Source organism: Triticum aestivum, chromosome 4B, assembly GCF_018294505.1.
Source record: "Triticum aestivum cultivar Chinese Spring chromosome 4B, IWGSC CS RefSeq v2.1, whole genome shotgun sequence".
Taxonomy (NCBI): Eukaryota; Viridiplantae; Streptophyta; class Magnoliopsida; order Poales; family Poaceae; genus Triticum; species Triticum aestivum.
The window spans coordinates 667,704,716-667,730,056 of NC_057804.1; the positions used below are offsets into that span (position 1 = coordinate 667,704,716).

The 25,341-nt window shown below is 45.9% G+C and overlaps 1 protein-coding gene across 1 annotated transcript; it reads right to left on the bottom strand.

Annotated features, from left to right (window-relative positions):
* Positions 1-1,843: 1,843 nt before the first annotated feature.
* On the bottom strand, positions 1,844-6,206 carry LOC123089822 (L-gulonolactone oxidase 2). The gene is made up of 2 exons (XM_044511396.1): positions 5,553-6,206; positions 1,844-3,060 (listed from the first exon to the last, which is right to left on the bottom strand). The coding sequence occupies exons 1-2, from the start codon at positions 6,204-6,206 to the stop codon at positions 1,987-1,989; spliced, it is 1,728 nt and encodes a 575-aa protein (XP_044367331.1). The 3' UTR covers positions 1,844-1,986.
* Positions 6,207-25,341: the final 19,135 nt, after the last annotated feature.

The window sequence follows — 25,341 nt, forward strand, 5'->3', positions numbered from 1 at the left end:
CGGATCTCTATCGCAAGAGGGGTTTGGTGAAGCGGATGGCAGGAAAGAAAGGCACTCTTATCCTGGTGGACATTAATCCTGTGAGTAAGTTGGTTCGTATGGGAGTGTTGATGGATGTCACTAGAGAGATAACCTATTTTGTTGGGATTCATCCAGATGGAGAAGTTAAGCTAGATTGCGAGGTGTGAGGATTCATGTGTCATATCCACATGGAATGGGACACGGGGGAGCATATAGTCCTCATATTTTGAGTCAGGTGCAGGCTGGTTTGGCAATTGACTATCCATCGGTACACACTGGAACATAGGGGATGGAAGAAGAACTGCTCGGGGAGGAGGTGGAGCCTTTGGATGACTCTGTGATCTCGTACATCGTCACCAGGAGAAAACTGAAGCTCGCCAGAGAACTTCTCAGTGTACCATTGGGACCAATGAGTACCCTATGCTATAACTACCACGGGATTGGCTATGAAGCGATCTTCAAAGAGCTTCGCGATTTGGTGAGACAGTTTGCCCAGGTTCGGGCCCTCACGAAGAGGTAAAAACCTACTTCCTGCTTGATTATATTGATGATGGAGTATCGAACAGGTTGATCTACCACGAGATCGTTAATTGTGATTGTGCCTCTACCGACTAAATCCTCCGGCATATATAGGCACTAGGGGTATCTAGTGTTACACATGGTCGGTTGCCAACTAGGAATAAACACGCCGACATTTGGAGTTGCCTTGAGGTATACGCCAAGTGTTCGGCAGTGTCCGTCTTGATCACGATTGGGTTCGAGGCTTCCGGAGTCCTTCCTTGTTGAGAACGGTGGGCCACAAGGTCGGCCCAGGGACTGTGGGTCACCTAGGTGGGGACCCCCTAGTCCAGAACATCACTACTAGTTATGGAGTCGGTAGTGATGAACGTAGTGGTGGCATATGGTTGTACTGGAATAATGATGATATGTCAATTCAAACCTTATTCAGCGAAAGTGCTATTTTGATCCCGAGCTCATATGCTCCTGCATGAATAGTAAAATCGAAAAAAAGTAAAAAAAAATTCAAGAAGATCTGTTTTTTTTTGTGATGAACATTGCTGAATGTTCTAACTGCATGCAAAATTTCAGATTGAAATGACATTTGTGGAGGTCTGGGCAAAAATAACAAAATCGATGCTCCAAAATGCATCCAACAATAGTCTTTTTGGAGCACCGATTTTATTTTTTTTGCCCAGACCTCCACGAATGTCATTTCAGCCTGAAATTTTGCACGTAGTTAGAGATTTTGTCAATGTTCATCACAAAATATATCAGATTTTTTTTTGAAGTTTTTAATTTTTTTTGGATTTTACTGTTCATGCGGGAGCATATGAGTTCGGGATCAAATACTCCATGTCCATTCAGTACTCGCAGTATCATGTGGACATGAAAGTTACAGTTGAACCTTGGCCCTTGACTTGACTGTATGGTGAAGCAAACAGGCAAATCCCACAGAGGATGCATGTGGGACTTCCTAAAAAAATCACCAACGATGATATGTGGTTTTATGAGGTGGTGGATGTACGCGTCCTATGTGTCATCGGTTTCGCAAGGCGGGACTGGAGTTTCAAAAAAAAGTACGAGGTGACACTTATACGCTGGTGAGACTTGGACGAGGCCGCTACTCCGGTGAAACACAAACTGTCTGCAAGAAACTGGGACAATTAATTGGCCGAAGTAAATCTACTTGCAAGAAAACCAGATCAACATGTCACAGTTTCAAAGGCTTTTTCATATGACCATCCTGATTAACTTGGGAGCCGGATTGCACTGTCGAAGGGCAACATAACAGAGTTAAAAACAAAATATGGATTGAAATGGAAAACACTATTGTATCAAACCAACCAACAGCCATCCCGGTGAAGAAACAACTTCACATTGGACATGGTTTATTTCTGTCACCACGGGCACAATGAACCAGGAAAGGGAAAACATCATATTCACGAAAGTATCCTTCTAAACACATCAGAAAGCGGGTTGGAATGAGCAGACCCTCGCGTCCGTGTACACCTTCCCTGGGAGGCAGTAGTAGCCCTCCTCCGGTGCACAGTGCGAGTCGTCTGAGCAGATGCAAAGCCCCTCAATGGCGCAACGCTTCTCGAAGATGGCAGGGCTCCCATTGATGCCGAGAACTTGGTCGCTCCACTCACTGGAGAAGATCCCATCAGGGTCATACCTACGCTTCACCTCCAGGAACTTGCCCGCCTTGGGGTGCTTGGCCATTGCGCCTTCAAAGGCAAAGTTGCGGTTCTTTCCCCAGTGCGGGATGGCGTTGTACTTGCGCAGCGCCATCTGCTGGAGCTCGTCGAGCACCTCATAGTGCGGGTTGGGCTCGCCCTTGGTGTAACTCCGGTAGTAGGCTATATCAAAGTCGATCGAGTCCTCTGGCTTGCCGAGGTAGGCAGAGGATGCCTTGACGTAGCGGATGAGCATACCGCCACTGGTGTCGATTCCACAGAAGGATAGCGGACAACGGTCACGGAGCTCTTGCATGTCGGCAACGAATGCTGGCACCTTCGAGAGCGCGATGCTATATGCATTGGTGTAGAAGAAGGTCCCCTGGATGCGTGGGTCCCATGCGCATGAGGTGAGGAGCGCGTCTTCTTGGCTACCAATACATGCGCCAGACGCTTGGATCTTGTGTTGGAACCCCACCACTGGGTACCCAGTGAACAAGCTACCATTGTTTGTGAAGCCATATGCTGCCGTCTCAAACAACGATACCGTCGCATTTGCCGCCTTGCACCGGGCGACGGCATTGATGTTCTTCTCGAGAAGCTCCATGGTGACTCTGCTACTGATGAGCGGGGCTGTCGGGTTGGAGCGGAATCCTAGGTGGTCATTGAGGCCGTCGCCCACCGTCTTGATGGTCACACGGTCATCCTCGCGGTAAATGACCTTGTGGAGCTGTGGTAGCCACGCCATATCGCCGAATTCGTGGAGGTCGCCCCACCTTGCCGCCTTTTCTGCCATGTCTGAGTCATCACGTGTCACAAATGTCACCGACCGCTTGAACATCGGCTGCAATGCCAGTGTAACCTGAATATATGCATTGTTAAGAAAACTCTAGAAGAAATGATCGATTAATTAATTTGTTACATAGACTTCATAAATTAGCATAACTACTTATTGGACTTCTAATTTCTTTAGTAGTACTGCAAGAATTAACCTTGGGCCTTTAGGCGCATCAACTCCTAATAACTCAAGCTGAGATGAGTTGGACCCTGAGAGCAGGCTAATAGGGAAACCTTCTTTTCCTCCTTCCTCCCTCACGTGAAACACTAGGAGCTAGATCCACGACATCGATCTACCTACTCTCCAATGAGATCATGCCCCCTCCATTCGTTCGGCACGTCGGCAGCTCGTTTAGGCGGCAGTACTGGTTGTTCGGTGGTCTCGAAATCTTGATGTAATTTTATTACGTTTGAAATGCTCTGTACTTCCGATGAAATTTTATAATACTAGATCTGATCCTTTTGGCAAAAAATAGTATAATCGCTCATATCTCTCAAAAAAATGGATTTGCTAATTCCCAGTCGCCTAAGAAATAGTTAATTCTTAGGGACGTGAGGACTATCTGATCTCCATGTTACAATGCATTTTTCTTCATGTTGCCTTTTCAGTTTTCTTGTTTTTGAGCAACTACCTAGGGTAGGGCGTTTATATATAAGCTGTTCCTATCAAAAAAGATGATGTGGCTTTTTCACCTTTTATATTTCTATTTTATTTCTTGCTTTTTAATACTTTTTATTTTTCTTGTTATTATTACTAGATAATGCCCCACGCGTTTCTGCAGAATTTATAGCAATAGATAGTGAAAATAATTTGGTACTTAACAAAATAAAAATAAATATTGATGATGTGGAGGACTTGCATGTGCTTGATGATGTTAAGTCTTTGCATGTGTTGGAAAATTGACGGTGGACAGGGGCGGAGCTAGGCTAATGCAAGGGTATGCAATGCATACCCAATCTTTTTTGCAAAAGAAATTCAGTACATAAGCTCCTATATGCCTTCATATCACATATGGCAATCTTTTTGTAAGTATAGAGAAGAGAAACGAAGAAGAGAACAATTCCAGCGCCACTTGGGCCAAGATTGGGTTGCTACGTTGCTAGTTAGCGCTACTGGGCCTTATCATTGAGGCAATGATGCGGCTGGCCGATTGAAAAAGCCGAGGAGACAGCTCGACCTGGAACGTGTCGCTTCGATCGTTCTATTCAACCGCCGTTGCGCTGCGCTGCGCCTCCTCCGCCGCCTGTGACGCACATTGTTGCGCTGCATGCCCGCATCCGCCATCGGCATCGTTGCCGATCTGCCATCTTGGATCTAGCAGATCGATCTCCTCGCGCATGTTCGCTGCTTCGCCTCCAATTGAGGAACGGCGGCCGCGGCGGCAGCACCAGTGTACACATATCGGGCACCGATTCTTGTGATTGTTTTTTTCGAGTCAGTGAGTGTTCATCTTGATCTCTTCCATTTGTTAGTTAAGAAGAGATGATTATTTTCACTCCCTAAAATTTTTTGATTGACCTATTGTAGCAGCCAGTAATTTTGGGTGTGGTCTGCATTCGCTTGCTAGAAAACTTGTGAAGCAGTACAGAGAAAACAAGGTGAATCTCATGCATATAAATTTCTGAATTATGAATATTTGAATTTGTGAGACTGCCCACCATGCCAGTATGCCGCCATCACTATCTAACATGTTCTATTATTATTATTATGAACTTTTCTATTTCTTACAATGTCGTGAAGCAATTTTTTTTTACCATGCATACCCATATCGGAAATCCTGGCTCCGCCACTGACGGTGGAGGCCTTACATGTGCCTGATGATGTGCTAGAATAATAATAGGTAGTGGGTTGCAATTATTTAAAAATATAGGATTAATTTGCACACTTAGAGAACATTAAAGCTCCATTCTTATCAAAAAATTAATTGTTATTGCATGTTCTTCTTTGCTCTTGTTTTTTTTTTGCTTCACGTTTCCACTTTTTTGATACACTGGAGTTACACATATTTGTGTTGCTTAGTTCCATTGAAGAATCCTCCAACAATATTTCCAACTATTATTGATTTTTTTTGTTCTAGTTATATTTTATTAAATATATTCAAATGTGCAACTCGGTTGATGTGAACCTTTTTGTAATGCTAAAGTTGCACTTTTTTTCTAAGAATGTGGAACTACTCTATTTAAAAAGGGGAGTATCTAGAACTCATCTAGATGAGATATAATTTGGTCTCATTCATTTTGAAAACAACAACAGATACAACTCACGTCAGCACACACGCATCTTATAGCATCACATCCAATGGCTATAAAAGGTGAATGAGACCAAATTATATCTCATCTAGATGAGTTCTAGCAAAACTGTTTAAAAAGTGCAACCAGGTTGTTATATGTACTACTACTATTTATCCCGATTATTATGCATAACTTGTAATTTCCAGGTTTCATCATTGTAAAAATACCACTTTCCGAAAAGTGCAACCGGTTTAGTTATGCACACAAGTTGCAATATTCACGCACCTGGGAAACGACGCCAAGGACGCCGAGGGAGACCTTGGCGGCGTCGAGGTCGGGATGGTCGGCGCAGAGCTCCCGTACCACCGCGAACCCTTGGCTGGCCGGCGCCGGCGTGACGATCCTCATCCCGACCACGTACTCGTGCACGGCGCCGCCCTTGCCCTTGAGCGAACTGCCGTGCGCGCCCGTGGCCAGCAGGCCCCCGATGGTGAGCCCCGACCAGTACGGCGAGTGCGGCAGCGCGAGCCCTTTCGCGGCGGCCGCCTGGATGAGGTCCCGGAGCACCATGCCGCTTTCCACCGTCATAAGCCCCTTGGCGACGTCGACGCTTGCCACCCGGTTGAGCCGCTCAGTGCTTATGATGGTGCCATCGCGGCCGCCGGGGCAGGCCAGCTTGGGGAAGCTGTGGGAGTGCTTGGTGGCCACCTTCACCTTGCGCTTGGCCGCCGCCGCGGCTGCCACGGCCGCGACTAGCTCCTTCTCGGTGCGCGGGAAGGTGGCGTTGGCCGCGCGGCAGATGGTGCGGTCCAGGAAGGAGCCGAACGCGTTGGAGACAGTGCAGTCGGCCATCCCGCGGGCACAGACCACAGGCTCCGGCGGAGGGCTCGAGCCGGCGAGGCCGGCCAGGAGCACGAGGAGGAGAACCGTAAGCACCATTGTTAAGGTGTAATTAACCAAGGCTTTCAGTGCTAGGCTGCTAGCTATATAGCTTGGTCAAGCTCCCGGCACGGTGTGCAGCATAGTCCCCGCTTATTAAACAAGCTAGGCACGTTCGTTCAAAGTCAATGCAAAACCCACATGATTAGATTTATGAAGGTTATCTGTCGTACCTACGAGCAAACGGCCAACTGGCCGGGTTTTTACCGGACACAAAATGTTTTTACCCAACATTGATGCCTCTATGAAGTGTTTGACACCACATCTCATGTTCTTGCATGCACGACGATAACACCAACATCACCGTCTCAAGGAGACAGTAGGACTCTATGCCGGAGTTTCGTTCTTGACAGACAAACTCAAGGAGAGGATCAAAGCCCAAAAGACCAACTCAAAAATGAAGTGCGGCCATCCACCACAACGGAGAGGCAGCGGAACGCCCCTCCTTTGTCGCTGGTCGCCAGAGTAGCATGCAGAGGGGAGGAGAGTCCACGTGCTCACTGACAGAGCGTAGAGAGAACAAAGTATCGCCCTCGGTCACGGGAGGGGAAGGAATAAATCGATTCTTCTACATGGACCCCTTTCCATTAATTTGCATAACGAAAATATGAAGTTCCAGTAACCAAAAAACAGGTGACATGAAAGAGAGAGTAGTGTGTTCGGAGGAACGGCACAGTAAACCCACTGCTCATGCCTACAATCAAGACATGAACCATGGGGCAAAAACCCATCATCGTAGAGCTAAGCCTATCCTAACATTACATGAGACGAGAAAAAAAACTTCAGATAAAACGCAATGCAACCAACAGACTGGAGTACAAAAAGAGTCACTGATATGTTTACGGAATTATTATTCCTTAGATTAGAGGAATCCTAGCTGCGACCAGTCGACGAGATGACTCCGGCACCCCGCGAAGACTACACGAGCTTCTTTGAATACAAAAGCAAGCCGCCCATGCACGGAGTATAATAACAGTGGCGAAAAGTTTATCAATTCTCCCCTTGTTTATACCTTTAGACCAATTATTCTTTAGCATTTTAAGGGCAATAATGTGATGACTTACAAAAGGAATGTGTCCACAAGTCAACTTGCAGGCGGCTATAGGATCAATTCTTGCTTGAATAGTTGGGTTGTCGTCACCAAGCGTGGATTAAAAACCTCCTTTGCTTTGGGTTGTTGTTTAACATTCGTTGTCACTGGAACACGGAAACCCTCCAGCTACTTTTTATCAAAAACTTTGGACCAAAGATGCAAAACTTCATCTATGACCTCATCAGATTTGAAGGATTTTTTAAGAATTCCAAAGGCATCCGTTTCCCAGGTACGTGAAAATTGCACCTTGTGTGTGAAACCTGGAAATTACTCCCTCCGTTCCTAAATATTTGTCTTTCTAGACATTTCAAATGACTACTACATACGGATGTATGTAGACATATTTTAGAGTGTAGATTCACTCATTTTGCTCCGTATGTAGTCACTTGTTGAAATGCCTAGAAAGACAAGTATTTAGAAACGGAGGGAGTACAACTCATGCATCACCCTGAACTTATGCTTCAACACTGGAGCGGGAGACAACGGGCTGCCGTTTGGACGACCAGGAGATGAGTGATGGTCCAAGGTAGACGCAATAACCAGAGGTCGAGCGGCGCGTGCCAGGGCAGCCGGCCCAATCGGCGTCAGAATAAGCCGCCAGATCCATAGACGAAGAAGCCTGAAGTGACAATCCAAGATCCAAGGTACCACGGATATAGCGCAGAATGCGCTTCACTGCGGTCCAGTGAGCATCACGAGGAGCATGCATATGAAGGCACACCTGTTGTACAGCGTACTGGAGCTCCGGACGAGTAAGAGTGAGGTACTGAAGAGCACCAACAATCGACCTGTAGAACGGAGCATCTGAAGCAGGAGAACCGTCTGTGGCAGAGAGCTTGGCCTTCGTATCGACAGGTGTGGCAGCCGGTTTGCAATTAAGCATCCCGGCGCGGTCCAGAAGCTCATGAGCATACTTCCGCTGATGAAGAAAGAAGCCATCTGCTCGACGAATAACCTCGATCCCGAGGAAATAGTGCAGAGGACCTAAGTCCTTAATGGCAAACTCAGCACGAAGATGATCCGTGAGCTGTCGAAGAAGGGCAGTCGAGCATGCTGTCAAGATGATGTCGTCGACATAGAGCAGCAGAAAAGCAGTAGCATCACCCTGGTGGTAGACAAACAGTGAAGCATCGGAGTGAGTGGAGCGGAAGCCAAGCTGAGTGAGAAATGTTGCGATGCGCTGGTGCCACGCGCGAGGAGCTTGCTTGAGCCCGTACAAAGACCGAGAGAGCAAGCACACATGATCCGGAGAAGACTCATCAACGAACCTAGTCGGCTGCTGACAGAACACCTGTTCCTCAAGATGACCATGAAGAAAAGCATTCAAAACATCCATCTGGTGCACAGGCCAGGAGCGAGAGACCGCTAGCTGAAGGACAGTCCGAATTGTCCCGGGTTTGACAACCGGGGCGAAAGTGTCGGTGAAGTTAACACCTGCTCGTTGACGAAAACCCCGAACGACCCAACAGGCCTTGTGTCGGTCCAGAGTACCATCCGGATGGAACTTGTGCTTGAACACCCACTTCCCGGTGATGATGTTGGCCCGAGGAGGACGGGGAACGAGCTGCCAAGTGTGATTGCGTTGCAATGCGTCAAATTCCTCCTTCATCACGGCGAACCACATGGGGTCACGAAGCGCGGAACGGGCGGAGGTTGGCAGGGGTGACGGTGACGAGGAAGACGTCGAAGCCACGCATGTGTACTCATCCGGAGGGTAGCGAGTGCTCGGCCGATGGACACCCAGGCGCGACTGAGTGACAGGGCCAGCGGGTGGTGGCACAACAGCAGCCACCGGTGCTGGCGCCAAGTCCGGCGGTGAAGAAGTCGGCGACACGTCCGGCTGCGAAGAGGCCGGCGACACGCCCGGCTGCGAAGAGGCCAGGGCAGAAGCCGGCGAGGCCGGAGAGGCCGGAGAGGCCGGCCCAGAGGCCGGCGCGGAGCCCGGCGATGAAGTAGCCGGAGAGGTCGGCTCGGAGGCCGGCGTGGGTCCTGGCGATGAAGCAGCCGGAAAGGCCGGCGCGGTGGCCGGCTCGGAGGCCAACGTGGAGGCCGGCTCGGAGGCCGGTGAGCCTGGAGAAGCAGCGGGCAAGAGCCGGAGTGCCGCGCGTCCAGGGGGCGCCCTACGCCGTGGGGCGAAGCCAGGGCGGATAGGGTCGGCCAAAGAGGGGCCGGGCGCCGATGAAGAAGCCGCCTGCTGTTCCTGTTTAATGGGAAAACACAACTCGTCGAAATAAACATGGCGGGATGTGATGACACGGTGGGAAACCAGATCATAGCATCTATAGCCCTTGGTGTTAGCCGGGTAACCGAGGAAGACACACGGAAGGGAACGTGGGACAAGTTTATGAGGAGAGGTGGCGGCAATACTAGGATAACAAAGACAACCGAAAATACGAAGACCGTCGTATGAAGGAGGAGGCCCGAAGAGGAGGTGGTGAGGTGTAAAGTTCCACCGGGTGCGACAGGGACGAAGGTTAATGAAGAGGGTGGCAGTAGCGAGAGCGTCGGGCCAGAAGCGAGGTGGCATGTATGCGTGGAAGAGGAGGGTACGGACGCAATCGTTAAGAGTGCGAAGAATGCGTTCCGCCGATCGTTCTGCTGTGAAGTGTATGGACAGGTAAGATGAAAAATAGTGCCATGTCTGGAGAGAAGATTGCGGATGGTGGTGTTGTCGAATTCTTTCCCGTTGTCTGTTTGCAAAGCTAGAATGGGACGACCAATTTGCCTAGACATGTAAGAGTAGAAGGACATAAGGGTGGCAGCAACTTCAGACTTCTTACGTAATGGAAAGGTCCACACAAACTGAGAATAGTCATCCAAAATAACAAGATAATATGAGAAACCAGTGTTACTAGCAACAGGAGAGGTCCAGACATCACTATGGATTAACTCAAAAGGTAATGACGCAACTGTGGATGAAGCACTAAAGGGAAGGAGAACATGTTTGCCTAGACGGCATGCGTGACAAGAATGCGCATCCGTTTTATTACATGTAAAAGAAAAATCCCGAATAATTTGACGAAGAGCGATGGAGCTAGGATGACCGAGACGGGCGTGCCAAAGATCAACGCCGGCGGAGAGTGCAACTGGTCTAGCATGTGAAGATGATGGATGCTGGACGGAGTATGTATCGCCGGGACTGTCACAGCGGTGAAGAACCATCCGGGTGAGGGCGTCCTTAACAGAAAAACCAACTTTGTCAAATTCCACGGTTACAGAGTTATCACGAGAAATCTTACAAACACAAACTAAATTCTGAATAAGCTCAGGAGACACGAGAACATTATTGAGATAAAGTGGTCTAGAGTTGGAGGGAAAACTTGTGGAACCAATATGAGTGACAGGAAGACCAGCACCATTACCGACAATGATACGAGAGGAAGTGTGAATAGGAGACGCGAAAGAGAGGTTACCCGGGTAAGCGGCCATGTGCGAAGATGCACCAGTGATCATAAACCAATCGCCACCGCCGGTATAAGCCCCGGTCGGAGGCTGTTGATGAAGTGCAGCAAGCAGGGCCGGATCATAAGAGACCGGCGCGGGGTAGCCCGAGTAGCCGGTCACGCCAGTGCTAGTAGGTGGCCTGCAATAGCCAACTGGAGCAGGAGTGTAGTAGGGTGGTGGAGCGACCGGACCGGATTGCTGACCAGCGAAGAAGGCCTGATGACCGGAGGGACCGGGCCCGAGGAGGCTTGGAGCAGGGGGGCGGGGCACGGGCATAGTGTATGCGTGCACAAACCCGGTCCAGGGGTTGTGGCCACCCCCCCAAGGCGGCGTCGGCTGCTGCTGAACGGGCCCGGCGCGCGGCTGTTGTGGCTGCTGCTGGCCTTTGCCGCGGCCATGGCGCCTCTGGCGCTGCTGCTGCTGCTGCGGCAAGTGTTGGGGAGGAGCCACAGGAGCGGCAGGGGCCAGAGGCCGCTGCTGGTACGGGGCGCCGTAGGCGCCGTGCTGCGCTGGAAGAGCCGGTGGCCGGGGCGCCTGGAACGGCGCTGGAAAGCCGGGGGGCGCACCCGAGGGCGGAGGGCCACCGCGCGAGTAGCCGGCGGCGAAGGCGGTGTGAACGGCACGGGAGCGAAGATGCTTTAACCGGCGTTCCTCGAGACGAAGATAGGCCACCGCCCGCTCGTAGGTAGGGTTCGCCATGAGGGTGAGGTTGGAGGCAGCGTTGCCAAGATCCTCATTGAGGCCGGCGGTGAGGTTGGAGAGGAGCAACTCGTCGCCCACCTTGAAGCCGACGTCATTGAGCTCGTCGGAGAGGGTCTTGAGGCGCATACAGTAGTCGTCGACGGAGGAGTCATTTTGATGACACCTGAATAACTCCTGTTGCAGGAAGACGACCCGTTGGAGCTTGTTGTCGGTGAAGAGACCGACGATCTTGTTCCACACCGTGCATGCATCGTCCTTGTCGCGAACGACGGTGTGGAAGATGTCCTTGGACACGGTGAGGAAGAGCCACCGGATGATGGTGGCATCGATCGCCAGCCAGTCGGCGTCGCGGTTCAGGACGAAGAGGTTGGCGGTGTCGTCGATGTGGTCCTGCAGATTATACTCACGAAAGAGGAGATTGAAGTATGTCTTCTAAGCATAAAAATTCGCCTCTTTGTGGGAGAGGATCACCGGGACACGACGTTCGATGGGAACATCGCGAATGTAGGCGGGATCGGGAAGGGTGGAGGCGGAGGAGCCGGCGGAGGAGTCAAAGGGGTTCGGCGGCTTCACTATGGGAGGAGTGCAGGCGGCGGACTGGTCGGAGAGGTGGGAACCCGACATGGCAGCGGCTAGGGTTAGGTGCGGCCGGGGTGTGTTTAGGGTTTCTGGTGGATGGCCGGCGCGGGGGCTAGCGGCGAGGGGGCTGGTGGCTAGCGGCGGCCTGGGAGAAGATCGCGAGTGGGCGAGCGGCGGCAGGAAGCCAGCGGCGCGGGGGAGAAGCTATGGCGGCGGTGAGGACTCGGCGACGCGGGCGTAGGCTGGGAAGCGGCGGCGGCTGGGAGGCAACGGCGACGCGCTTAGGGTAGGAGGGATCGGACTACGGTTGATACCATGTAGAGAATTATGCAACTCACGATATATTGATCGGGTGTAATATGCACGTATATATAAGTACAAAGGATAGCCACGTCCTCAACTATACATGGAAGGAGGAGGGCTTGTTGTATAAGAAATACACATATAATATGTACATCTCAACACATATAAATAAAGTTACTAGATTCTTTAGGACCGTGTCCATACATGAGTGCGTATTCATACTGTTAAAACCCACAAATGTACTGCATGCTTATATAACATGATCTCGACCTATGTCATAATTTTATGTGTCTCCGCTTAATGTGAAATACAATTAGTGAACCTACGAACCCGGTCCAATTCCCTTATAATGAAAATCTCCAAATCAATTTTATATATGCATTTTTATTTGCACTCATTATTTATTTCGAAAATTCAAAATACGTTATACCAAATTCTATATCTATTACTCCCTCTGTTTGGAATTACTTGTCATAAAAATGAATGTATCTACAACTAAAATACATTTAGATACATTCATTTCTTGGACGAGTAATTCCGAACGGAGGAAGTATTTCTTACAACTAACAAAGCTAGTGAGATTGACAATTAAGTTTTTAATTTATTGTTGTGCTTCTTGACGGAGAGTGTTATCTCTATGGGTTGGTACTTTGGCTTCTCAACTGAGAGAATAACAGTCCACCGCTAAAAACCTTTGCACTTGGGGACCCCAACAGTTGGATACCAATCTATATGTATTGGAGCAAGTAAGTTTTTTTTTCTGATACCATTCTCGAGGAGGTAACATTAAGTTCTCTAAGGTAATATTGTGAATTAATTTTACTTTCTTGTTATTTACTTCATTTAATTATATTTTTCATAACTATAACTAATTCTTTCTTGAGTCACACCCCATTCTATGTGGAAAAATTGCCAAGATTAAAAAACGTCAACAAAATTCTAAACTAATAATCGTCATGAAGTCAATGGAGAAAAGCAAGTAAAAAGATGAAGTGAAAGGGAATATGAAGGACAAAGTCAACAAGGCAAGAAGTAAAGAGGCCCAAGTCTAGAAGTGGCGGAAGCGGCCAAAACCCATCATGGTGGAGGAATGAGAGAGATTGGTACACCAAAGGCTACAAAATTTCTCCCTCTCCTAGCCCACCATGGACCATTTTTATACCTTTTACCTATCATTTCAAGGGCCCGAGTGTAACAACTCTACTTGGGACGTGGAGTATGTGAGCTTAAGCTCACATGATCTCGGATGAATAGTAAAATATGAAAAAATATTCAAAAAAATCTGATTTTTTTCTAGCAGGAAATATTGATGTTTTTTCTATAGACATGCAAATTTTCATGATGAAATCACATTTGTGAAGGTGTGGGCAAAAAATAAATGGATGCTCCAAAGAGAGTGTTTATGAAGCATTTTGGAGTATCAATTTTGTTTTTATTGCCCAGATCTCCACAAATGTGATTCCATTGTGAATTTTTTTCATGCATGTAGGGAAAACATCAATGTTTCTTGCAAAAAAAAGTCAGATTTTTTTTACTAATTCGGATTTATTGTTCATCTCTAATCATGTGCTCGAGCTCACAATAGGACATTCGCTCTACTTCTTCTATGAGATTGTACCAAGATAATGTTACAATTGATAAGTACAAATATGCCTTCAATGAGTTGAGTTCTATGTAGACGACTATATTGGAGTATGATGGTGTAGGAAACTGCCAGATCCCTCGTTAGGGGTCCAAGCGCAGTTGGAAGCCACCAATCAGATGGCACATGAGGGTTTTACCCAGGTTTCGGCCTCCGGAGATTAAGACCCTACATCCTACTTGTTCTTGATATTCATTGTGAAGAGATACCTCTTGCGTGGGGTTATAGTGGTGTATGAGATTTCTACTGAAAGTTTCTATCTGAGAGCAGATGGTGATGAGAGCCCTCTAGCCTCCTGTTATATAGATGGTGGAGGCCAGGGTTCTATAGATGGGCAAATGCGATCTGGGGCGCCGTAGCAAGGTGTCCTATGGCTTTTATCTTCTCCTTGGAACGTCGGAGTTGGGGTGGTGCTCTCATCGGGTGATGACTCTGAGCACGTTGCTACCAATGAAGATGCCATTTGATAATATGCCCTAGAGGCAATAATAAATTAGTTATTATCATATTTCCTGTTCATGATAAATGTTTATTATTCATGCTAGAATTGTATTGACCAAAAACTTGAATACTTGTGTGAAAACATAAACTACACCGTGTCCCTAGTAAGTCTCTACTAGACTAGCTCGTTGATCGTCAAAGATGGTTAAGGTTTCCTAATCATAGACATGAGTTGCCACTTGATAATGGGATCACATCATTAGGAGAATGATGTGATGGACAGACCAAACCATAAGCATAGCATCAGATCATTTAGTTATTTGCTATAGCTTTCTTCATGTCAAGTATCAGTTACTTAGACCATGAGATCATGCCACTCCCGGACATCGGCCGGGGGAATACTTTGTGTGTTATCAAACGTCACTTCATATCTGGGTGATCAAAAAGGTAGTCTACCGGTATCTCTGAAGGTGTCTGTGGGGTTGCATGGATCAAGACTGGGATTTTTTACTCTGAGTGACGGAGAGATATCTCTGGGCCCTCTCGGTAATACAACATCTCACAAGAAGCTTCATGTGCCTAATGAGCTTAGTCACGGGATCCTGTATTACGATACGAGTAAGGAGACTTGCCAGTAACGAGATTGAACTAGGTATGGAGATACCAACGATCGAATCTAGGGAAGTAACATATCACTGGACAAAGGGAATTGCATATGGGATTAACTGAATCCTTGACATCGTGGTTCAACTGATAAGGATCTTCGTTGAATATGTAGGAACCAATATGGGCATCCAGGTCCCGCTATTGGCTATTGACCGGAGAGGAGTCTTGGTCATGTCTGCATGTTCGATAGTGCTAGGGTAGTAATCAGATATTAATAGCGAAAAGTCCGAAGGTTGTTCGGAGTCCGAGATGGGATCTGGGATATCACGAGGAGCTCTTGAATGGTTCGGAGGTAAAGATTTATATATGGGAAGTCATATTTTGGGTTCCTGAAAAAGTTCGGTTTTTTCGGTATTGTACCAGGAAGGTTCTAGAAGGTTCCAGGAGTTCCACCATGGGGCCCAACTACTCGGGAAGGGCCCATATGGACCGAGGGGTGGGGCTATATCCCACATAGGCTGGCCGCACCATTCCCCAAGGCACATATTGTTTATCTCCAAGTTTAAAGTGATTTCTCCCATGTGGCCGGCCCTAGGAGGGTTTTGGACGCCCTCCCCTGCCCCCTAGCCTATATATAGAAAGCGGAGGCACATGGGGGCAGCCACCCCTTCACCCTTGCACATTGCCTCTCCCAACTCCTCACATGTTCCTCCGATACACGCTTGGAGAAGCCCTGCCAGAATTCCACTTCTGCCACCACCACCATACTGCCTGGCCGGTTCTGATCTCATCTACCTCCTCTGTTTCTCTTGCTAGATCAAGAAGGAGAGGACGCCATCGAACTGAACGTGTGCTAATCTTGGAGATGTCTTTTGTTCAGCACTAGATCAGATTGGACCGAGATTGGATCATGAAGAGTACGACTACATCAACCGCATTACGTCATTAACACTTTCGGTCTACAAGGGTATGTAGACACACTCCCCTCTTGTTGCTATACATTTTCTAGATTAGATCTTGGGTGTTCGTAGGATTTTTTTTTTATTTTCGTGCTTCATTCCCCATCAGTGGCATCATGAACTAGGTCTATGCGAAGATGTATATGCACGAGTAGAACACAAAGTTGTTGTGGGCGTTGATGTTCAGATTGCTTACTTCCCATGTCTTATTTGGATTCGGTGGTATTGTAGGATGAAACGGCTTGGACCAACCTGACATGTCCTCGCACATGAGACCGGCTCCACTGTTTGACATGCAACTTGTATTGCATAAAAGTGGCTTTGCGGGTATCTGTCTTTCCTACTTTAGTTGAATCTAATTTGACGAGGGTGGTCCTTGTAGAAGGTTAAAAGGCAACCATCATATCACCGTTCTGGTTTTGCGTAGATAAGAATAGTTCTTATAGTTTGCCTCAGCAGCCACATAAAAATTGCAACAACAAAGTAGAGGATGTCTAACTTGTTTATGCAGGGCATGTTGTGATGTGGTATGGCCAAAATGTGATGTGATATATGTTGATGTCTGGGATGATCATGTTTTATAATAGGTTCACGACTTGCATGTCGATGAGTACGGCAATCGGCAGGAGCCATAGTGTTATCTTTAATGTATTGTATGACATGCATGTCAATCATTAAACATCATGCAATTGCTTTACTTTATCGCTATGCATTAACAATAGTTATAGAAGAAGTAGTTGGTGGAGAAAACTGCGATGACGACACAATGATGGAGATCATGATGATGGAGATCATGGTGTCATGCTAGTGAAGATGGAGATCATGCCGGTGCTTTCGAGATGGAGATCAAAAGCCCAAGATGATAATGGCTATATCATGTCACATATTGATTGCATGATATGTTTATCCTTTTATGCATCTTATTTTTCTTAGCACGACGGTAGCATTAAATTATGCACTTGAAAACATACGTAGTTCCCTTTGTCCATCGGTATGTTACTTGCCCGAGATTCGATCATTGGTATCTTCATACCTAGTTCAATCTCATTACCGGCAAGTCTCTTTACTCGTTCTGTAATAAATCACCTCGTGACTAACTCCTTAGTCGTTTGCTTGCAAGCTTGTGATGTGTATTACCGAGAGGGCCCAGAGATACCTCTCCGATACTCGGAGTGACAAATCATAATCTCGATATATGACAACTCAACAAACACCTTCGGAGATACATGTAGAGCATCTTTATAATCATCCAGTAACGTTGTGACATTTGGTAGCACACAAGGCATTCCTCCGGTATCCGGGAGTTGCATAATCTCATAGTCGAAGGAATATGTATTTGACATGAAGAACGCAATACCAATAAAGCTGAACGATCATTATGCTAAGCCAACGAATGAGTCTTGTCCATCACATCATTCTCCTAATGATATGATCCCGTTATCAAAGGACAACTCATGTCCATGGTTAGGAAACCTTAACCATCTTTGATCAACGAGCTAGTCTACTAGAGGCTCACTAGGGACATGTTGTTTGTTTATGTATTCATACATGTATTAAGGTTTCCGATCAATACAATTCTAGCATGAATAATAAACCTTTATCTTGAATAAGAAAATATAAAATAACAACTTTATTATTGCCTCTTGGGCATATTTCCTTCAAATCCGAAGTCAAGTTTTTTTTTTCTTGCTAAGAATAGGTCCTTTCTAGAGAAGGAGATTCTCTCGAAAGAAGTGAGTAAGAGGAAAGTAAAACTTGATGAGGTAGTCGCACCTTCTCTCGAACTGGAGAGTAGCACATCATAGAAATAAGTTCCCGTGATGCCTACACCAGCCAGAGAGGAAGCTAATGACGATGATCATGAAACTTTGAACCAAATTACTACTGAACTTCGTAGGTCAACCAGGGTACGTTCCGCACGAGAGAGGTATGGTAATTCATCCTGTCCTCAAAGTCATGTTGTTAGAAAATGATGAACCTACGAACTATTAAGAAGCAATGATGAGCCCGGATTCTAACAAATGGCTAGAGGCCATGAAATCCAAGATAGGGTCCATGTGTGAAAAAAAAAAAGTATGAGCTTTGGTGGACCTGCCCGATGACTGGCAGGCCATTGAGACCAAATGGATCTTTAAGAAGAAGACACACACAGATGGAAATGTCACCGTCTATAAAGCTCGGAGACAGTGAAGGTGACAAGGACGACGACTTGACCTCGATCTAGATCGACTACACGTGGTTCTGCTCGTGGACGTGGTCGGTTGAAAGTTCAATATTTTACCTTGGACCATTATGCCCTTCTCGGATTACACAAATTAGAATTAATCCCCCACCAGCGGACGGCTAATAAAATTCGGAGGGGGAGGGGCAAGTACTTGGTAGTACTCCCAATACTACACCAATCACCAAAAGGAGCTCTACAATGCCTAGAAAAATTGAAAAGTAGTCCCTCCGTCTCATAATATAAGAGCTTTTTTGACACTAGTGTGGGATGGAGAGAGTACATAACATTACTTTTGATTAATCCCAAGCCTTGTGCAATCCCATGTTAATGTGAAATAAGCGTGTAAATTACAATGGATCTAACAAAACAAATTCTTACTCTAACTGCAATGTCAAACCATGCATACTATGGTCAAACCATGCATATAGCATTTACTAGTATTATATAGGGTCCGCGATACATCATATCGTGGCGACTGTTCTGTTTTTAAGCCACTAGTAAACGAGCACGTGCAACGCACATGTAATCTTAATCTGGCTTGAAGATATACCTGGATTTTCTTTAGGAAAGTAGCATCAAAGGAAATAGTGTGTGTAAGCACCTCCAGCGGCAGGTCAATCTCTTGCTTCAAATGGGTTGAAATTGTACTAATCCAACGTAGTTAATGGTATATGCAAGTGACCAGGTGAGGGGGCACATACCTTGTCCTCAGGCTGCTAAAAGAGACATCCAAAAATCTAAGCACAATCCATTCAAATCAGCACAATTGATCCACCACCCAGCTTAACCAAAAGTTCTATATCATTGTGTAACCTAGTTGTTTCATGGTGCATGTTGGTAATGAAGCGTAATAAATGTTGAATGTATGCACACAAGGCTGCTTTTTGTTCACTTTTACCAAGTGTTCGCACACGAACACGTCACGTGTACCCTCGATGCCGGGGGTGGTGCACCGCAGCTCACGTCGAAGGAGTCTCACCGGAAGCGCGATTCGCAAGTCGACCGGCGAGAGCTTTTGAAGACCCGAAACCCTACACTCCCGGGAGGGACCCCGTTGGGGAGTGCGGCGGCTATGGGCTGCCCTAGATCGGTCAAGCCGCCCCTAGAGCCTCGGTATTCGCAGCTCTCCAACATGAAGAACGATGAAGAATGAGGGAGCAAGAACGAGGGAGGAACAAAACGTAGATGAAAAAGTTGTAGATGCGTTTGCGATTGTGTGTTGTTCAATCGGCCGTCACCTCTCATCTATTTATGAGGCGGCTGGACTTCCCGTACAAGAAAAGGACTAAAAATTCCGTCCAAAACATCAAAAACCCTAACCTAACTCGGACAGGAATCTTTGGTAATTTCTCGGACCAACTCGGTCTCACCGACTGGTTCATTTCGGTCCCACCGAGTGAACGTTGCCAACTCTCTGTATCCTTCTGTAATTTTTCGGATCAACTCGGTCTCACCGATTATTTTGCTTCGGTCCTACCGAGTCAACATTGCCAACTCTCTGGTAAATTTTCGGACCAACTCGGTCTCACCGATCAAAACAATTCGGTCTGTCCGAAATGACTTTGCAGCTTCTGTTTCTGACCTTGTTTTGCCTCCACAGGTTGCATACGACCTTGGATTAAGACGATTTTTATATCAAAATTGACCGTTTCGACGAGACGAAGACAACTCATGTTGATAATTTTTCCATATGAGGACATATTAATTGGGTTTCCAGCTATTCTTTAATCTGGTGCAACATGAGCATATCTAAATTTGTCATAACTTTTGCATCCGAGCTCCGTTTTAGACCATTTTCTTATCCATCTTGATCTTCTCGAAAAGATCCATCCCCGTGGTGACCTCCAATCATAAGTTTGAATTAATCTTGACATAGCTTAAAGAAACTTTTACCATTGTGCCACTTTTGAGCGTCAACACATGCCCCCCTGTTTTTCGGCAAAGTTAGGGTACCGAAAAATAACTTGTACCATATTTGTTCTAAGGACGATGTCAACACTCCATCGGCCATTTATATGTTCTTAGGGTGATAATTATATATCGGCCATGTTTATGCTAAGGGCGATAGTTATATATCGGCCGTTTGCCTATCTAGGCTTCTTGCCACACACTTGGGTGATACTTCTTTAAATATTTGCCATTGAGAGCTCGAGGTAATAATGTGCCTTGTACGGATTCCACCAAATATGAGTTTCCGGGAACCACTCTTGTAATCTTAAAAGGACCTTCCCAACTTGGAGACCACTTCCCGAACTTTCTATCTTTTGAACCAATTGGTAGAATCACCTTCCACACGAGATCGCCAAATTGAAAATTCTTCAACTTGACCTTCTTATTGTAAGCTCTTGCCACCCTCAACTTATCACTCTCTATGGCCTTTAAAGCAACCAAACGTTTATCGGCAGCTTCATCAATATTGTCCATCATCAAGTTATAGAAGTCCACAGCCGATAAATCATTTTGTTTGGCTATTCTCAAAGCATTCAAATTCACTTCCACTGGTAAAACGGCCTCCTGACCATATACAAGCTCATATGGAGTCACCTTTGTAGCACCATGCCTTGAGATCCTATGTGCCCACAAAGCTTCGGACAATAGCTCATGCCATCTCCTTGGATCATCCTCAATCTTCTTCTTGATGAGCTTGATTAATATTTTATTACTAGACTCAGCTTGTTCATTGGCTTGGGCATAATACGGAGAGGAATTGAGCAACTTTATCTTATATGATTCAGCAAATTCTCTTACTTGATGTGACATAAAGGATGAACCTTGGTCCGTAGTTAATGTTTGAGGAATGCCGAATCTATGAATAATATGCTCAGTTATGAATTGAATTACCTCTGTATGTGTCATATTTTTGAGTGGTATTGCTTCAGACCATTTAGTGAAATAATCAGTCACCACCAACACGAACCGATGCCCCTTTGAAGAAAAAGGATGAATCTCTCCAATAAAGTCTAATCCCTAACCTCTAAAAGGCCACGGCTTGATAATAGGATGTAACATAGCAGCAGGAGCCAACTGAATATCACCAAACTTTTGACAAGCTTCACATCCTTTATAATACCGGAAGCAATCATTAACCATCGTCGGCCAATAAAACCCAGCACGTCGTAATAGCCATTTCATCTTGGGAGCCGACTGATGAGTGCCACAAATACCTTCATGGACCTCTCCCATAGCAACTCTCGCTTGGTCCTCGTCCAAGCACTTTAAAAGAACATCATCAACCGTTCGGCGATAGAGACCATCATCTCTCATTGTGTATTTGAAAGCCATACGCCGAACAGTCCTGTCCACCCTTTTACTAGGATCACACAAATAATCAATAATGGGTTTCCTCCAGTCTTGATTTTCTCCTGCATTAAATTTTTCATTAGTGGCCGAAACGGTGGGCTCCGGTTCGGCCTCCCCTATGTTGGCAAGACTAGACATCGGCCTTTGAGAAATATGAAACATGCCACGATCAACATGATAGCCGGATGCTTGTTGTGCCAACTCATTTGCTCTCCAATTGTCATGTCTAGATATATGAGCAATGCTAAAATAATCCAAATCTGAAATTATATCTAGACATTTATCAAGATAAACATTAAGTGATTCGTCAAAACATTGAAAGACTTTGGATATTTGTTGCACTACTAATAACGAATCACCAAAAGCCTCAATATGTGTAGCACCTATGGCAAGCAACATCTCTAAGCCGAATAACAATGCTTCATATTCAGCTTGATTATTTGTGCAAAAGTATTCTAAGCGGCATGAGGCTTCAAAAACAGCACCATGAGGAGATATATAAACAATACCAACACCTTGGCCATTGCTACACACTGAACCATCAAAATATAATCTCCATGGTACTAATGAAACAAAGTTTATATCAATATCATGCTTGTCATCAATCCGATGCTCAACAATAAAATTAGCAACAATTTGGCCTTTCATGGATTTCAGAGATTCATAAGCCAAATCATATTCAATTAAAGCATAAGCCCACTTGCCAATTCTACCACTAAGAATTGGCCTATGCAACATGTATTTGATGACATCAGTTTGACAAGCTATAATGCAAGTACTAGGCACTAGATAATGTCTCAATTTTGTGCAAGAATAATATAAGCATAAGCATAGTTTCTCAATAAATGTATACCTTGTCTTGGCGTCCAATAACCGTCGGCTCAAATAAGTAATAGCATGCTCCTTTCCTTCGGTCTCTTGAGTCAAAACAGCACCAATAACACCTCCTCCGCTGCAACGTAAAGTCTAAATGGCTCCCTGTGCCTGGGCGCTTTCATAACCGGAGGAGTGCACAAATATTTCTTAATCATATCAAATGCCTCTTGCTGTTTTGCCCCCCAAGTAAAATCAACATCATTCTTTAACCGAAGGATAGGAGTAAATGCATCAACCTTCCCTGATAGATTGGCTATGAACCTCCTCAAATAATTGACCTTGCCAAGGAATTTTTGCATATCTCTCTTGCATGTTGGAGCCCCTACTTTCTGTATAGCTTCTATCTTTTTGGGATCAATTTCCACGCCATCTTCATGAATAATGAAACCCAGAAACTTCCCAGCCGATACACCAAAGGCACACTTCAAAGGATTCATTTTCAGCCCATATTTCTTCATTCTTTCAAAAGCCAAACGCAAATCGGCTAAGTGAGATTCAAAAGCATCCGATTTGACAACAATATCATCAATATAAACCTCAAGTATAACACCAAGTAAATCATGAAAAATTAAATTCATAGCCCTTTGATACGTGGCACCGGCATTTTTTAATCCAAAGGTCATCACTGTCCACTCAAATAAACCAAGAAAATCGGGACATGGAAAAGCCGTTTTGGACATGTCCTCTTCGGCCATAAAAATCTGGTTATACCCCGCATTACCATCAAGAAAGCTAATGACCTTATGTCCAGAAGCATCATTAATAAGAATATCGGCTATTGGCATGGGATACTCATCTTTAGGTGTAGCTCTATTCAAATCTCTGAAATCAATGCACACCCTCAACTTGCCAGAGCCTTTCTTCGCTACTGGTACAATGTTAGAAATCCACTCGGCATATCTACAAGGTCTAATAAAATTAGCTTTAAGCAAACAACCGGTCTCTTCCTTGATCCGGTCATACGTTTTTGGATTAAACTTTCTGGCCGATTGCTTGTATGGTCTAAAACCGGCCTTTATAGGTAACCGATGCTCCACTAGCTCTCGGCTTAAACTCGGCATCTCATGATATTCCCATGCAAAGCAACAAACATATTCTTTCAATAGCTTGATCAACTTAGCCTTATGATCGGCTCTTAAATTTTCGTTTACAAATGTCGGCCTAGGAAGTGAACCATCTCCTGTATCTATCTCTTCTAATGGATTGGCCGATGTAAAACCTTGTCCTAACTTATCCATATCATCTAACTCTTCTATGGACTCATACATATCGTTCTCATTGGACCGATATTCTACAAGACGCTTTTGTAACCACTCTGAGTTAGGATCCATTTAAATACATCATACCTTGGAGCCGATTATCGCCAACCGGCTTTAAAGAAACGGGCACGAAACCACTTTTTGTGGCGCTAAGAAAATCATATTCTGATAAGTCGCGCCCCGTCAAGCAAGTAGCATTGGGATGTTGCCAATCCACCGATGCATCGGCCAAAGCAACACAAGCCGAATTATCCGCATGAATGACTTCTACTTCATCATCAACCCATTGAATCAAAAACTGGTGCATAGTAGATGGCACGCATTGGTTCGCATGAACCCAATCACGGCCTAATATCACATTGTAGTTACCTTGCACCTCGGCGACAAAGAATGCGGTAGCCAAAGTTTTGCTTCCCACCGTAAGCTCCACATACATCACACCTTTGGCTTCAGTTTTCTCTTTGCCTTCAAATCCATTAAGCACCATGTTGGTCTTTATTAACTCTTCATCACGCAGCCCCAATTTTTTGAAGACCGAATATGGCATAAGATTCACCACAGCACCACCATCGACAAGCATTCTAGCAACCGGCGATCCATTAATATGACCTTTAAGGAACAATGGCTTCAAGTGCGTCACCGGTTCTTTTGGCTTCTCGAATATAGCATTTTTAGGACCAAAATCTAGCTGAGCTACTTCCCCTTCTTCATCTATAGCACGAAATTCAGCGGGTAAGTAATACACCATATTAATATCCATACCTTCATGAACTGGTGTAGACTCATAATCAAGCATTTCATCTCCTTCCGCAAGCATGTCCACTGACTCCGAAATATCTTCAAGGGAAGAGGAAGTAGTAGGCAAAGTGGACGATGTAATAGTAGCCGCATCGTCCTCCGTTGGTGGTGTAGGTGTTGCTATGATCAATGCAGAAGCTGCAATCTTTTCCTTTTGCTTTGGCCTCCACACTTGTTTTGGGGGTACCATGGGATGGCTTTCATCGAATAATTTATCCCTTAGCTTTTCTGCTTCTTGTTCCTCCTTCTCATGACTCCTCATGCGCTGCAATCTCCTTTTTTGCGCCTTGGTCAGACCGGAAGGACACCACTTAGGCTGAGTATATTTTGGATCCTTCGACTTGGCCTTGCTTATGCTAGCTTCATGATCATTAGCCATGGGGCCTTGCTGGACCGCAGCCACATCTTTATTAGAATTAGCCGGATTATCAAAAATAATTGGCTCTTTGATTATTAATTATTTAGTGCCTATCATAATAGTTTCATCACTAGCATTCTTCTTCTTTTGCTTGCTAGGCTCTGAAATTTCAGCACTTGGTGATTTGGCACGCCACGGTTGACCCTTTTTTGATTATCTTGCATTGGCCGATTGACACCATTGTTCAAACGGCCTCGTGTGGGATAAGAAAGCCTCTCATGAACGGGCCTCCTTGGTTCTGCCCAACCCGGATGAAAAGCATAAGGGGCCATTGGGGGCTGCCCCCATCCTCCATTGAAGCCTCCCATGTAGTATGGCGCATAGGGGGGCGGTGCCATCCATGGTCTTGGTGCCCATGACCCATATGGCCTTGTGTGATGATGAGATTCTTCCCTCGGAGGTGATCTTGAGCACTTCAAATTTGATGACTGGTTAGAGCTAGAACCGGCCGCTTGATTGGCATACTTGGACAACAGCATATCAAAAGTTGG

Coding starts and splice junctions, on each gene's coding strand:
- LOC123089822 (XM_044511396.1), bottom strand. CDS start 6,206: ATGGTGCTTACGGTTCTCCTCCTCGTGCTCCTGGCCGGCCTCGCCGGC. Junction 3,061..5,552: donor TCCTTGGCGTCGTTTCCCAG/GTGCGTGAATAT, acceptor GCATATATTCAG/GTTACACTGGCATTGCAGCC.